The 16,296-nt window shown below is 35.8% G+C and overlaps 1 protein-coding gene across 4 annotated transcripts in view; it reads left to right on the top strand.

Annotated features, from left to right (window-relative positions):
• Positions 1 to 16,296, top strand: part of FNDC3A (fibronectin type III domain containing 3A) — a 167,390-nt gene that overhangs the window by 50,154 nt on the left and 100,940 nt on the right. For all 4 annotated transcript variants that reach the window (XM_082859634.1, XM_082859632.1, XM_082859633.1 and 1 more), the window contains one exon: positions 12,662 to 12,737. In XM_082859634.1, coding sequence (XP_082715760.1) covers positions 12,662 to 12,737 — 76 coding nt within the window. The remainder of the gene's footprint in view (positions 1 to 12,661; positions 12,738 to 16,296) is intronic.

The following is a 16,296-nucleotide window of genomic DNA, read 5'->3' as shown; positions in this document are numbered from 1 at the left end:
CAGATTGATTTGTTAGAAAATGTGTGAGGGTATATATACCCTAGAATTTGGTGGGCAAGGAAGATCTCTGAGGAGATGACATTTGAGGTACCTGAGTAATGAGCCAGCCTTGGAAAGATCTTGGGAGAAGAGCCATAATTTTACTATTCCCCTAAATAAAACCTGTGTAGAGAGGTAAGTTCCTAGAATTTAAAAATGCATTTTATAGTCATCTACTTGCATAAAATCTCCCAAGGTTTGAGAATCTCCTTGGGGGAAAAAAAACATCCCCAAGGTGGAAAAGGTGACTATTTTTTCCTCTTGCAATTTTTGTCTTGGTTCACTCTGATTCCTGTTAGAGCTGTTTTCTCATCCTCCAGCATTTCTTTGTTTTCATTGTTTCTGCTCTTTCCTTCCTTTTATTTTCTTTGAATTAGCTCTACCTTTTCTCACTCAGTAGGACAGTTAATATATTAATTTTCAATCTTTTCTAAGTTTTTACAGTTTTTTCTAAGTTTTCTAAGTTTTTCCAATTTTCAATCTTTTCTAAGTTTTTCTTTGATTTTTTTGAGATATTAATTTTTATTTAAACGTCTGGTTAGTGAAAATTACTCTGGTGAAGGTTAAAGACTACCAATGCAGAATTCTATCAGTATACATTAATTTGAATTTATAACTGCTTTCCTCCACACCTTCCAGAAACCCATATGATAATTTTAATGAAAGTCCCTAATGAAAGTGATGCCATTATATTTTACCTTGAAATTTATACCAAACAAATATTTCAGATTATATTTAAGTAGAAACATTGCACTTTATGATACACTTCCTATAAAAAGAAAAAATAAGTACTGGTTCTACTGAGGTCAGAAGGTAAATTTTTTAAAATTAATTTATGTATTTATTTTTGGCTGCATTGAGTTTTCGTTGCTGCGCACAAGCTTTTTCTAGTTGCGGTGAGCAGGAACTACTCTGTTGTGCGCAGTCTTCTCATTGTGGTGACTTCTCTTGTTGCAGAGCACGGGCTCTAGGTCCGCGGCCTTCAGTAGTTGTGGCTCACAGGCTCTCAAGCGCAGGCATGGGCTTTGTGGTGCACGGGCTTAGTGGCTCCACGGCATGTTGGATCTTCCTGGAGCAGGGATGGAACCCATGTCCCCTGCATTGGCAGGCGGATTCTTAACCACTGCGCCCAGGGAAGTCCCAGAAAGTAAACTTTAATTCAAGGATTTTTCTTAACAATGAATGGAATTCTTTTTCCTTTTTTTTTGAATATTTATTTATTTATTTTGTCCACGATGGGTCTTAGTTACAGCATGCGGGATCTTCATTGCTGCGTGTAGGATCTGTGTGTGTGTGTGTGTGTGTGTGTGTGTGTGTGTGTATTTGTGTATGTATAACACAACTTCTTTATCCATTCTCATTCGTCAGTGGACATTTAGGCTGTTTCCATGTCTTGGCTATTGTACATAATGCTGCAGTGAAAATATGCAGATTTCTCTTTGACATAGTGTTTTCATTTCCTTCGGATATATACCCCCAAGTGGAATTACTGGATTATATGGTAGTTCTATTTAATTTTTTGAGGAATTTCCATACTGTTTCCCATAGTGGCTGCACTAATTTATATTTCCATCTATAGTGCACAAGGGTTCTCTACATCCTTCCCTGCATTTGTTTTCTCTTGTCTTTTCAATGATGGCCATGCTGACAGGTGTGAGATAATATCATTATGGTTTTGATTTGCATTTCCCTAATGATAAATGATGTTGAGCACCTTTTCATGTACCTGTTGACCATTTGTATATCTTTGGGAAAACGTCTATTCTGGTCCTTGGCCCATTTTTAATTGCATTATTTGTTTTTTGTCTTTTTTTTTATAAATTTATTTATTTTTGGCTGCATTGGGTCTTCATTGCTGCACATGGGCATTCTTTAGTTGCAGTGAGCGGGGACTACCCTTCGTTGCGGTGCACAGCCTTCTCATTGCTGTGGCTTCTCTTGTTGCAGAGCTCGGGCTCTAGGCACGCGGGCTTCAATAGTTGTGGCACGCGGGCTCAGTAGTTGTGGCTCGCAGGCTCTATAGCGCAGGCTCAGTAGTTGTAGTGCACGGGCATAGTTGCTCTGTGGCATGTGGGATCTTCCCGGACCAGGGCTCGAACCCGTGTTCCCTGCATTGGCAGGCGAGTTCTTAACCACTGCGCCACCAGGGAAGTCCCATTATTTGGTTTTTTGCTATTGAGCTGTAGGAGTTATTTATATATTTTGGATATTAACCCCTTATCAGATATATGATTTGCAAATATTTTTTTTCATTCTATCGGGTGTCTTTTAATTTTGTGGATCATTTCTGTTGCCATGTAGAAGCTTTGTAGTTTGATGTATTCCCACTTGTTGTTTTTTTTGGTTTTTTGGGTTTTTTTGGTTTTTTTGCGGTACGTGGGCCTCTCACTGTTGTGGCCTCTCCTGTTGCGGAGCACAGGCTCCGGACGCACAGGCTTAGCGGCCATGGCTCACGGGCCCAACCGCTCCGCGGCATGTGGGATCTTCCCAGACCGGGGCACGAACCCGTGTCCCCTGCATCGGCAGGCGGATTCTCAACCACTGCGCCACCAGGGAAGCCCCACTTGTTTATTTTTGATTTTGTTGTTTGTGCTTTAGATGTCATATCCAAAAACTCATTGCTAAGACCCATGTCAAGGAGCTTTTTTCCTATGTATTCATCTAGGATTTTTATGGTTTCAGGTGTTACATTTAAGTCCTTAATCCATTTCGAGTTAATTTTTGTGAGTGGTGTAAGATAGAGGTCTTAGTTTCATTCTTTTACATGTGACTATCCAATTTTCCTAGCACCACTCATTGAAGAGACTGTGGGTTCTACATTGGGTATATGTGGCTCCCTTGTCAAATGTTAGTTGTCCATATATGCATGGGTTTGTTTCTGGGCTCTTGATTCTGTTCCATTGGTCTGTGTTTCTGTTTTTATGCCAGTACCATACTGTTTGTTACTATATCTTTACACTACAGCTTGAAATCAGGAAGTGTGATGGATCCCACTTTATTCCTCTTTCTCAGAATTGCTTTGGCTATTTGGGGTCTTTTGTGGTTCCATATAAATCTTAGGATTATTTTTTTCTACTATAAAAAAAATGCTATCAGAATCTTCATGGAGATTACAGTGAATCTATTGATAGCTTTGGGTAGTGTGTGCATTTTAACAATATTAATTCTTCTAATCCATGAACACAGGTTACCTTTACATTTATTTGTGTCTTCTTTGATTTCTTTCATAAATGTTTTGTAGTTTTCAGCGTAGAGATCCTTCACCTCCCTGGTTAAGTTTATTCCTAAGTATTTTATTGTTTTTGATGCTATAGTAAATGGGATAGTTTTTTAAATTTTTTCAGATAGTTCACTGTTACTGTATAGAAATGATACTGTTTTTGCATGAGAATTTTGTATCCTGCAACTTCAGTGAGTTTGTTGATTAGACCTAACAGTTTTTTTGGTGGAGTCTTGTAAGATTTTCTGTGTATAAAATTATGTCATCTGCCAAAAGAGACAGTTTTACTTCTTCCTTTCCAATTTTGATGCCTTTTATTTCCTTTTCTTTCCTGATTGCTCTGGCTTGGACTTCTAGTACTGTGTTGAAAAGGAGTGGTAAACGTGGGCACCCTTGTTTTGTTCCTTATTTTAGAGAGAAAGCTTTCAACTTTTCACCATTGATTGCATGGGCTTGTCATATATGGCTTTTATTATGTTGAGATACTTTCCTTCTATACCTAATTTGTTCAGAGCTTTTATGATGAACAGATGTTGAATTTTGTCAAATGCTTTTTCCTCATCTATTGAGATGATCTTTTTAATTTCATTCTGTCAAGGCGATGTATCACATGTATTGATTTGTGTATGGTGAACCATCCTTGTGCCCAGGATCATGATGAATAGTCCTTTTAATGTGCTGCTGACTTTGATTTGTGGTTACCCTGTTTTTCAAGTATGTTAACCCCTTCCTCCATCTGCTTGCTTTAGACTGATAATCATATAGTCTCAAACGCATTCTTAAAAAGAAGAATCTACATTTTCTTACTCTCCTCTATATTTTATGATTTTGATGTCCTCGTTTACATCTTCACGTTTATCCTTTTGCTGTTCCTTGTGATTATCATTACTTTCACAAATAGATTTTTTTTTCTTTTTGATTTGTATACTGGCTTATTTAAGTGATTTATTTTCCAATTGTGATTTCCTCTTTTCTGTATCTTCTTGCTTCTTTTATACTTAGAGAAGACCTTTCAATATTTATTTTAGGGTAGGTTTAGTATTACTGTATTCTTTTAGTTTTTGCTTGTCTGAGAAATTCTTTCTCTCTCCTTCTATTCTAAATGATAATTCTGCTGGGTTGAGTATTATAGGTTGCAGATTTTTCCCTTTCAAGACTTTGAATATATTTCACCACTCCCTTCTGGCCTGCAGCATCTCTGTAGAGGAATCACCTGATAGCCTTATGGGGGGTTCCCTTTTAATTAACTCTTTGTTTTTCTCTTGTTGTCTTTAGAATCCTCTTTTTTTTAACTTTTGCCATTTTTATTATATGTCTTGGTATAGGTCTGTTTGGGTTCATCTTGTTTGGGACCCTCTGTGCTTCCTGTGTCTGAATATTTGTTTCTTTCTTTAAGTTTGGGAAGTTTTCAGCCATAATTTCTTCAAATATATTTTCAATATCCTTTTCTCTGTCTTCTCCTTCTGGAATTCCTATTAATGCATAGATTGGCATGCTTTATATTATCCCATAAGTTTTTTATATTGCTTTTATTTTTTTTCTAATTTGGCTTTCTGTCTGCTGTTCTGATTGGATGATTTCCATTATTCTATCTTCCAGATCACTTATTCGTTTTTCTGCATTATTCATTCTGCTATTCATTGCCTTTAGCTCAGCTTTCGTCTCGCAAATGAATTTTCCAATGTGCTGCTGAATTTGGTTTGCTAGTATCTTGTGGAGAATTTTTACATCTATATTCATCAAGAATAATGGCCTGTAGTGTGCTTTTCTTGTAGTATCCTTTTCTGGCTTTGGTATCAGGGTAAAGCTGGTCTCATAAAATGAGTTTAGGAGTATTCCCTCCTCTTCAGTGTTTTGGAAGGGGTTGAAAAGGATTGCCGTTAGTTCTTCTTAAAATGTTTGGTAAAATTCACCAGTGAAGCCATCTGCTCCTGGGCTTTTCTTCATTGAGAGATTTTTGATTAGTGATTTAATCTCCTTACTGGTAACTGGTCTGCTCAGATTTTCTGTTTCTTCCTGACTCAGTCTTGGTAAGGTGTATGTTTCTAGGAATTTTTCTGTTTCTTCTTAGTTGTCCAGTTTGTTGGCATATAGTTGTTCATAGCCTCTTATGATCCTTTGTAATTCTGTGGTATCAGTTGAGTTGTAATGTTTCTTTTTTCATTTATAATTTTGATTTGGGTCCTATTTTTTCCTTGGTTAGTCTAACCAAAGGTCTGTCTGTTTGCAGATGGCATGATCCTTTATGTAGAAAATCCCAGGGGACTTCCCTGGTGGTCCAGTGGTTGAAACTTCACCTTCCAATGCAGGGGGTGCAGTTTCGATCCCTGGTCAGGGAGCTAAGATCCCACATGCCTTGCTGCCAAAAAAAACAAAACAGAAGCAATATGGTAACAAATTCAATAAAGACTTTAAAAATGGTCCACCTCAAAAAAGAAAATTTTTTTTTTGAAAAGAAAATCCCAAAGAATCCTTACAAAAATGACTAGAGCTAATAAACACATTCAGCAAAGTTGCAGGGTATAGGATCAACAAAAAAAATACAGCTATGTTTCTACACATCAGCAGTGAAGAATCTGAAAACGAAGTTAAGAAAATAATTCCATTTACAGTAGCATCCAAGAGAATAAAATACATAGAAATAAATATTCCCAAGTTGGTGAAAGACTTGTATGTGGAAAGCTACAGAAATGTACTGAAAGAAATTAAAGATGACTTAACTAATTAAAAAGACATCCCATGTTCATGGACTGGAAAACTTAATATTGTAAAGATGGTAACACTGACCAAAGGAAGGTACAGAGTCAATACAATCTTTATTAAAATTCCAGTGGCCTTTTTTGCAGAAATGAAGAAGCTGATCCTTAAATTCATATGGAATTGCAAGGGGCCCCAATAGCCAAAACAGTCTTGAAAAAGAATAAAAAAGTTGTTGTTCAACAACTAACACTTCTTGATTTTAAACCTACTATAAAGCTACAGTAGTCAAAATAGTATGGTACTGGCATAAGAATAGATATATATAGGCCAATGGAATAGAATTGAGAGTCCACAAATAAACCCATATCTCTATGGCCAATTTGTTTCAGACAAGGGTGCCAAAACTGTTCAGTGGGGAAAGAATAGTCTCTTCACAAAATGGTGCTGAGACAACTGGATATCTACATGCAAAAGAATGAAATTACACCACTACTCCACACCATATAGAAAAGGGAACTGAAATGAATCAGCAACCTAAATAAGCTAAAACTATAAAACTCTTAGAAGAAAGGAAGAGTTCATCTTCATGACCTTGGACTCTAAGTGGAGTCTTAGATATGACACCAAACTTACAAGCAACAACAACAGCAAAATAAAATTAGATAAATTGTACTTCATCAAAATTAAAAATGTTTGTACATAAAAGAACATTATGGGGCTTCCCTGGTGGCTCAATGGTTGAGAATCCGCCTGCTGATGCAGGGGACACAGGTTCGTGCCCTGGTACGGGAAGATCCCACATGCCGCAGAGCGGCTGGGCCCGTGAGCCATGGCCGCTGAGCCTGCACATCCGGAGCCTGTGCTCCACAACGGGAGAGGCCACAATGGTGAGAGGCCCACGTACCCCCCACCCCCGAAAAGAACATTATGAAGGAAGTGAAAAGACAACTTCCAGAATGGGATAAAATATTTTCAAATCTTGTATCTGATAAGGGTCTAGTATCCACAGTATATGAAGAGCTTTTACAACTCAACAAAAACAGACAACACAATTTAAACTGGGCAGATGACTTGAATACACATTTCTTCCAAGAAGATTTACAGATAGCCAAGAAACACATGACACAATGCTCGACATCATTTGTCAGGGATGTTAGGGAAATGCAAATCAGAATCACAATGAGATATTACTTTATATCCACTGGATATCTATAATCAAAATAACAAGCATTGGCAAGAGTCTAGAGAAATTGGAATCCTTGTATATTGTTACTGGGCGTGTGAAATGATGCAGCTGCATAAGGAGCATGTGGTGGTTCCTCAAACAGTTAAATGTAGCGTTACTATATTACCCAGCAGTTCTACTCCTGGGTACATACCCCCAAAATTGAAAAGAGGAACTCAAATATTTGTACATAAATGTTTACCATAGCACGATTCTCAATAACCAGAAGGTTGAAAACAGTCCAGTTGTTTATCAGGGTCTGAATGGATACATAAATTGTAGTATATCCATACAGTAGAATGTTATTTAACCATAAAATGAAGTACTGATACATGCTACAGCCTGGATGAACCTTAAAAACGTTATGCTAAGTGAAAGAAACCAGTCATAAAAGATCACATATTGTATGATTCTATTTATATGATACATAGAAATGGGTAAATCCATAGAGACAGAAGGCAAATTGGTGGTTATCAGGGTCTTAAAGAGGGAAAACGTAGAGTGATTCCTTAATGGAAGTGGTGTAGTAAAATGTTTTGGAACTAGAAGAGGTGGTGGTTGCACAACATTGTGAATGTACTAAATGCCTAGAATTGTACACTTTAATATTGATTTATAATTAATATGTGAATTTCACCTCACTGAAAATATTAATAGTGATACTAATGGATTATAATAACATCGATTTTTAAAAGAATCCATGAGCCCATACTCATACTAAGAAACATGTAAAGTTGGGGTGTAGGATAAGGGGAAGAATTCAGAAAAGAATTCTCTTCTTAATAGAAGAATGCTAACTAGTAACTACAGAAAGAATGGGGTTTTTTTAATTGCCATTTTACAGCTACCACAATAATGTTTGGTAGTAATTGTTGAAACCATTGGGTGAAAGACTGTTAGGGAATAGAATATTCAGAGAGTCTCAAAGTATCACCAACCATATAGATTGTTTATTACTTTCAAAGGGAAATGGTATCTTTATAATAGAGACATCTAAGAGATAATCACCTAAAACCAAGTGATCAAACTTAACACCACTCAGGTATTCTAAAATGGTATATCAAAAAAAGAGTGAGTGTGAGAGTAAGCAAATATGGCAGCCCATTAACAATTGGTGAATCTAGGTGAGGGGTATATGGGCATTGATTGAATCAGTCCTGCAGTTTTTCTGTACATTTGAAATATTACAGAATAAAAGTTGGGGTAAAGATGAAATTTGAATATGACCCTTCCCTGTTTAATAGCCTTGCCTAAAGGTTTAACTCCTTAGCTTTATATTTAAGGATCTTCATGATCTAGCCCCTGCTTATCCTCCCAATTTTATCTCTTTCCATTGCATTTCTCAAACTAGTTTAGACTTTAGCTATGCCATACTTCTTCCCATTTTCAAATTGTCCGTGATCAATTTACAGACCTTCTAGAGAATGGACTTGAGGATACGGGGAGGGGGATGGGTAAGCTGGGACAAAGTGAGAGAGTGGCATGGACATATATACAACTACCAAACGTAAAATAGATAGCTAGTGGGAAGCAGCCGCATAGCACAGGGAGATCAGCTTGGTGCTTTGTGACCACCTAGAGGGGTGGGATAGGGAGGGTGGGAGGGAGGGAGACGCAAGGGGGAAGAGATATGGGGACATATGTATAACTGATTCACTTTGTTATAAAGCAGAAACTAACACACCATTGTGAAGCAATTATACTCCAATAAAGATGTTTAAAAAAATATATATCCGTGATCTCTTTCACCCCTATGACTTCATACATGCTATGTGTGCTCTCTTCTGGAATGTTCTCTCCCCATCTTTAGCTTGTTAATTCTTGGTTATCCCTCTGAACATTATGTAGCTATCATCTCCTCCAGGAATCTTCCCTCATCATTGTGGGCTGAGTGGAACCTATAGTACATTGTTCATATCTCTGTTACACCTCTTATTACACTGTAGAGTTAATTGAGTACTTGCCTGTTTCCCTCACAAGACTGTATATTCCTTGAGTCCTTGGACTGTGATTTATTTTTATTCTTGATGTCCATAGTGCATATAAGAGTAGGTGCCACACAGTGGGTGTTTAATAAATGATTTTTAGATAAATGAATAAATTTAACCTCCTACCATTTCCTGAACGTCTTATTATAATTTAAAAGAGTTTATCCTTTTTTACTTAATATCAGGATATATCAGTTGTATGTGTACCATGTTTGGTTTTCTTAGTTTTATTTCTTTTTCCCAACTTTGTAGTGAATGAATTCATCACAGGAATTATTAGTATTTTATAGAATTCCATAGTACAACCAGTACTGATAGAGAATCATAATTAAAAGAGGTAACATACATGTAAAGCAGACAGCATAGTGTGACACAGTAAGCACTACTTTGGGTCTTGAACCGCATTAAGAATTTAGTGAAATCTAATGAAAATAGTGAACCCTTCCGTAGAAAATTGTAATACCTACAGAGAATTTCATATATAATTCTGTGTGGTTCACAAACCCTTTGAATAGATATCTATGGCCCCCAGGTTAAGAACTCCTGTGCTTTAACCCAGTGCTGGCCTCAGGTATCATCCTTTAGTAATTCACTACCTCTACTAAGTTCTAACACTAATAAGGAAAGGAGTGAAAGAAACATAATGGGTTAAAAAAATTTTTAAAGAACCATGGATTTGTTTGAGATTGATAAAAAAATGTATTGGAAATAAAAACAAACTGAAAATCCTCCAGCCCACTTTCAAAATTGTAAGTTTTCTTTAAAACAACTGTTGGATCACAGAGGGAATGAAGAAGTAAATGGCAGAAAATCTAAAAAACAATAGTGAAAACATTCTCTATGGTTAAACTGAGTAAAATTCATGGTTTTAAGTGCATATATTACTAAAGAAAGAATAAAATAGAGTATTCAACTGAAAAAGTTAGAAAAACAACTTGGTAAGCCTAAGGAAAACAGAAGAAAGGAAATAATAAAAGTTGAAAATAGATATTAATGTATTAAAAGAAGCCTACTTAGATGACTGTTGTAACCTCCTGATGAAGAGTTCTTCCTATATCTGGTTGCTACACTGCAGCCAGGGCGATCCACCATAGTATTACCTGCTTACGTAACTCTTCCTTGCCCTTAGAATGGCTCACAAGACCCTTCTTAACCCAACTCCTGTCTACCTTTCCCCATATTTCTAACCTTTTTCCTCCATCATTTCCCCAACCCTTATCTCCGCCTGCCCCATTCTCCAACCATATAGAACTACAGAACTTCTTTTGGTTCATTGAATTTGATAAACTATTGATGACGTTTCCTTTCCTGGAGCTTTGCATTTGCTCTTCTCTATACCTTAAAGGCCTTCCCACTCTTCTTGCCTAGCTAGTTCCTTCTCAGTCTTCAGGACTCAGCTTAACTTTTACATTCTCTAGAAAGCCATTAAATACACAAACACACACACACGTGCATATACATGTATACATACACATGCTCAGGTAACAGACTAAGTACTTGGTCCTGTGTGCTCTGATAGTGCTTAACTTCTCCTATCGTAGCACTTATCACCAGTCAATGTCAAAGAAATGTTTGAAGAAGAGCAGTAATCGAGGTACACCATCAGAAAACATATTTCTAAGGTTACAGTGTTTAAAATGATTAAAATAAAAACATATTTCCTAAGCTACTTTTGCCAAAGTAGACAGTGTTATGGATGAGACAGGCCAGAAGAGTATATTGTGTGCTAAAGGAGCTATCTTAAATTTAGCAGATTGTATTGGTTAGCTCTCTAAGGAAAAAAAATACTTTTGGATCTTCTCCAGATAAATTTGAGGTGCATTAAAGAACTAACTATAAGCAATTATATAAAACTAGAAGAAAAGAAAAACTAGCATTTTTAATCAAACCTATAGGTCACCGTTGTCCAATGGAAATATAATGCCAATCACATAAGTAATTTAAAAAATTTTAGTAGCCACATTAAAAAGTAAAAACAGGAAAAATTAATTGTAATAATTTTTATTAACCCAATATGTCCAGAATATTATTTCAATATGTAATCAATATAAAAATTAACAACAAGATATTTTACATGGTTGGGTTCTTTTGTACTAAATCTTTGAAATCCAGTGTGTATTTTACACCTATGGCACATCTCCATATAGACAAAGACAAGCCACATTTCAAGTGCTTGATAGCCAGCCACAAGTTAAATTTAGAAGCAATAGAAGGTGTCACAAAGGAAAAAATAGGTAACATTGGCTACAGGAAAATAAACAATGAAAAAATTTGAGAAGACAAAATGGGAAAATATTTGCAGCATAATATAGTATATTATTATTATTACTACCATTATTATTCAGAGAATTCATATGAATTGCTAAGAACATTTAAGACCCCAAAAAATAAAGATGACAGACAGCCAGTTTACAAAAGAGCCAGTAGCAAATGTAAAGATAGAATTTAACCTCGTTAATAATCAAAAAAGTGCAAATTAAACGATAGTAATATACTGTTTTCATCTATCAAGGTAGCAAAGATTTTAAAACTATAATTTTTAGGGGTGCAGAGAATGTGGTTAAATGGTGTTCTCATAGACTGAGGAGGAATGTGAATTTGTAAAACCCTTTTAAAAAATAGTTTAGCAACAGATAAGGGAATTCTATTTCTGGGAGTATATCATAAGGAAACAATACTAATTATAGAGATGGGAAAACTACATACCAAAATGCTCACTACCTAAATTCTTTAATTAAGAGAATGGTTAAGTAGTTTATGGTGTAAACATTCGATGACAGACTTTGAATAATAACATTGGAAAAGTCTTTTTTTAATATTAAACCAAAAAAAGACACAGAATTGGAGGTCTTATTTTTCCCCCTTATATTTAAGGGGGGAAATTAAGCCTATGCATAGAGAACAAGACTAAAAAATTTATGAGAATGCTAACAATGTTTATTAGGATGGAGGGACTTCAGTTTTTTTTCCAGTTTTTTGTTTTTCTGTTTTTCAGATGTCATAAGATTAGTGTGTATTACCTATAAAATAAAAATAAAACTACTCAAAATTATGGGATTAATTTAACATATTTTTAAATATATTGCTAATTTGAGATGTCATACTAATTCAGGGGTGCCATCTTATTCTCTACCTATCAATTTATACTTTATTTTTAGAAAAACACAATACTTTACAATTGGTGAAGTAGGCATAGATGATTCAAATATTCAGTAGTTTAACTCCATCTTTGTTTCAGAGTGAAATTTATTGACTTTCCAATAAAATTGTGCCACTGTCTTTTTTTATTCCCTTACTTTTGGCTTGAGTCTGACCTCCAGAAAAATGAAGTAATTAATACTTTTCAACAAATGTTAATCCCCATTTTCCTTCCCAGTTCCATATGATTAAATAGCTCACATCTACTCTCTTACTAGCAACATTTAATATCTTGATACACTGATTTACTCTGTTGCCCCTTTGATTAATACTTCTTCCCCTCATTTTAAGGTTATCCTGGTACAAGTTAACCCAGGGGAAGCATTTACAATAAGAAGAGAAGATGGACAGTTTCAGTGCATTACAGGTAAGAATGGTTATTGTCATTTGAGACAAGACTAAAATTTATGATACATAAAAGTGTATGTGCTTGTAGTTTCTTCCTTTCTTTCTCACTACCACCACAAGGCACAAACTCTGAATACTTTATGGCTTAATTATTACAGTAGCATCTTAATTAGTCTCTTTGCCCTGGTTTCTTGATTAATCCTACTATAATGTCACTCCCCTGCTCAGAAATCTTCAGTGAATCTAGTTCAGGTTCCTTAGTCTTTTTGAAAGATCATTTCATCTTTTGCTTGCTTCCCACTTTCCTTTCAATACTGTTTCCCTTCAATCTTGCTAAGTTGGTTTATTCACTGTCTCTGTACCTTTCTTGTACTTACTGTATTCTTCTTCTTATCTAGAATTTACGCATATCACCACTACCCCCAGCCTATCCAGATGTTTCCAGACTGAGCTCAGATCTTATCTTTAAAAGGTTTTTTATAAAGTCTTTAGTAAGCATCCCTTCCACACTACTTACTAGCCAACACCCCCCCCCCCACACACACACATTTGTGCCAAACAAAAATGTCTCCAGATATCACCAAATGTTCCCTGGGAGGCAAAATCACCCCTAGCTGAGAACCACCACTCTGTGTGAAGATGAGAGCAATAAAAAGGTCACTAGCTTTGGAATTAGAGAACCTGGTTTTAAACCCCAACTCTGCCACTTAACTGGCTGTATGAACTTTTGCATGTTATTTAACCTCTATCAGGTACGTTTCTCAGTAAAATTCCTATCCCTGTGCATAATAACACACCTCATAGGATAATTGTGAGGGTTGACTAATACGTTTATAAAGCACTCTAAACCAGACCTAGCACATAGAAGGCACTGAGTAAGTGGTGATGGTGGGTACTGTAGCGGTGTTTAATAGAAAGTGACCCCATCTCCTGTGAAAGCCCAAAACACCAATTATTGTGCCATTCATTTAGCAAGAATGTACTTTTTTGTAACATTTCTTCCAGTTAGTATTTTGAAAAGCCATTTAAATTTGTGTGTTTAACTTGGAATGTGTATTCAGTCTCTCCGGCTAAGTTTTAATAAGGACTTTATGGGCAGATACCATTTCTTACATTCCTTTGTATTCCCTTCAGTTCTTGGCCTTCCACATATTGGGTACCTATCTAATAGTTACTACTTTCATTTGAAAAGAGCACGTTAGAAGTGGGGAGACCGTATGCTTTATCATCCAAACCAGGATACTTTAAGAGTGAAAGTGGACCCTAGCAATTACTCCACAACAATTAGTGTCAGCCAAGATTGTCCCAGGCAAACCAGGACTCATGATACCTCCCTCCCATTTAACCTGGGCTGTCAAGTCAATGCAAGCAAAGAAGAAATAGATCTAACTCTTTCTAGAGAAGCAGTTAGCGCAATAATTACAATTAAAACTTTTAACCTGCCATTTAAACCTTACATGTCTTAGAGTTAGCACTTTCTCTAAGTTAATTTAAATCCTTTGAGCGGCAGTTATTTGGTAACTTCACAAATAGGAATGGTCCGCATATTATGAGCTTAAAAGAAACCAGGTAGTAGAATTCATAAACAGTATAATAAACTTTGCCTATCTTTACTTGTCAATTAGGTTTTCATAAAAATAACTTCATTTTTATACTGGGTACCTCTTAGAATGTAAGTTTTTAGTAGAGCACACACCTTAGGTTTATTTGTACATCTCTTTTCAAATTGTTTTCAATAAATATTGTTTATGATGGAAGCATTTTAACTAATATAACATTGGTCTTTTCAAACACATCTGCAAATGAGGATACTCATTACTGTTTTAGTGTGACTTAAAATGCAAAAACTGATCATTGCAATTGGATAACCAGACTTTGAATTTTAAATATCTTATATTTTAAAAGTCAATTTGTAAGTGTAATTTGTAAACCCCTTCCCTCATAAAATCAATTTAATTGATTTTTTATGTGGCACTTATCCCTTCAATCAGAACCAAAAAAGCGTATCTAGTTTATAATGTGCCTGTAGTGCTAACAGTATCCTAATAATAAGAATTGACTATCATGTGAAGGATTTTTAGGCAGGGACACATTTCTTTGCTTCAGGAGAAAACGGAGACTCTTCTCTCTATACATCAGATTATAAGAGTGGAGACTTTGTTTTAAAATTACTACTGGGCAGAGTTTTAAAAACACAGGAAACTTTAGCGGGAACCATACAGAAAGTAAAAGACTCTCCTCTCTTTATGTTTTTGTTTGTCCAAAATTAAAAGATGGGATATAGATGAAAGGTAGTAGTGAACAAGAGACTGGGTTGAAGTCTTTGTGAAGACCAGCATGCCCTCAGTCCAAGCAAGAGAAGACAGGACAAGAAAAGGCTAAGGACTGCTGGGGCTCATCCTCTCCCTTTTTTTGCTCTTTGCCATCACTATTTCTATCACATGGCAGTCATCTTCTTGACCTAGTTCTTGAGCTAGGTAAAAAGTAAGAGTATAGGTAGAAGTGGATGCAATATATGAAAAAGAGAAAGTGTTAAGGGAGGAAAATCATGTGCCAATGAAACTGACAGAAAAATAGGGTGCCTAAGGCCATCAAGTTAGGAAAGCTTTTCTTTTCACAGCCACTATACTAAGAAAACCTCTGTAGTAAAACCTAAAGAATTGAGATAAATCCAGTATAAATTAATAAGCATTTGAATTAAAGACTGTGCTTTTTAAAGCAGTTTTATTACCTATCAAGAATTTATAGAAACCAAAACTAAGTGAAAGAATCACAGGGAATATTAGAGATCTAAATAATTCCCCTATTTTATTGGAGGTTCAGAATTTGTGAGATACAGGTAGTTATGGGCAGAGCTCAATATACTACCTTTTTCCTACTATATAGCATACTGCTTAGATAGATAAAACTGCTAATATTTTTTTCATGAATTACAAAATCTCTGCTGAGGTATACTGTACCAGCTGCAAGGGATTCAGAGAAGACTATGACACAGTTCCTGCCATTCAGGAACACAGTGTAGTAGGGGAAAGGGGGGAAAATTAACAATTGTACAATATAAAAAGAATCATTAGAAATATGCATAGGGTATTGTGGGAGCATAAGAGGACTAATCACAGAGTGATTATGTCAGGGAAAAAGCCCTTCAAAGAAAAAGTGACACGTCCTTATCTTTCAGGAAAATACCAGTTGGCCAAATGGACAAAAGGGTCTCAAGAAAGTGTTTTAGGCAGAGAGAATAGCGTACAAAAGCAACAGAAGGAAAGAGCAACTTGATTTATTTGAATAACTGCAAAGAGATTGCAATAGCTAAAAACAAAACAAAAAGTTGTATAAAGGGGATATGGACAGAGATGAATCTGAAAATATAGTCACCTCTTGAAATGACTTGACTACCATACTAAGAACTTTATTATAAAGGTGAGGAAGAGCCATTGAAGGAGATTATACAATAGAGTTAATATCCAGTTTACAGTTTGGAAGGATCAGTGAATTCGTTTTCAGTTACCATGTGCTCACCTGTTAATCTGAAAATCTCCCTACTTCAAACACCTAGAAATGTTCAATAAAATGTAACA

This window comes from Leucopleurus acutus (genome assembly GCF_964270905.1).
Source record: "Leucopleurus acutus genome assembly, chromosome: 18".
NCBI classification, from domain to species: Eukaryota; Metazoa; Chordata; class Mammalia; order Artiodactyla; family Delphinidae; genus Leucopleurus; species Leucopleurus acutus.
This window is presented reverse-complemented; position numbering and strand designations above follow the sequence as displayed.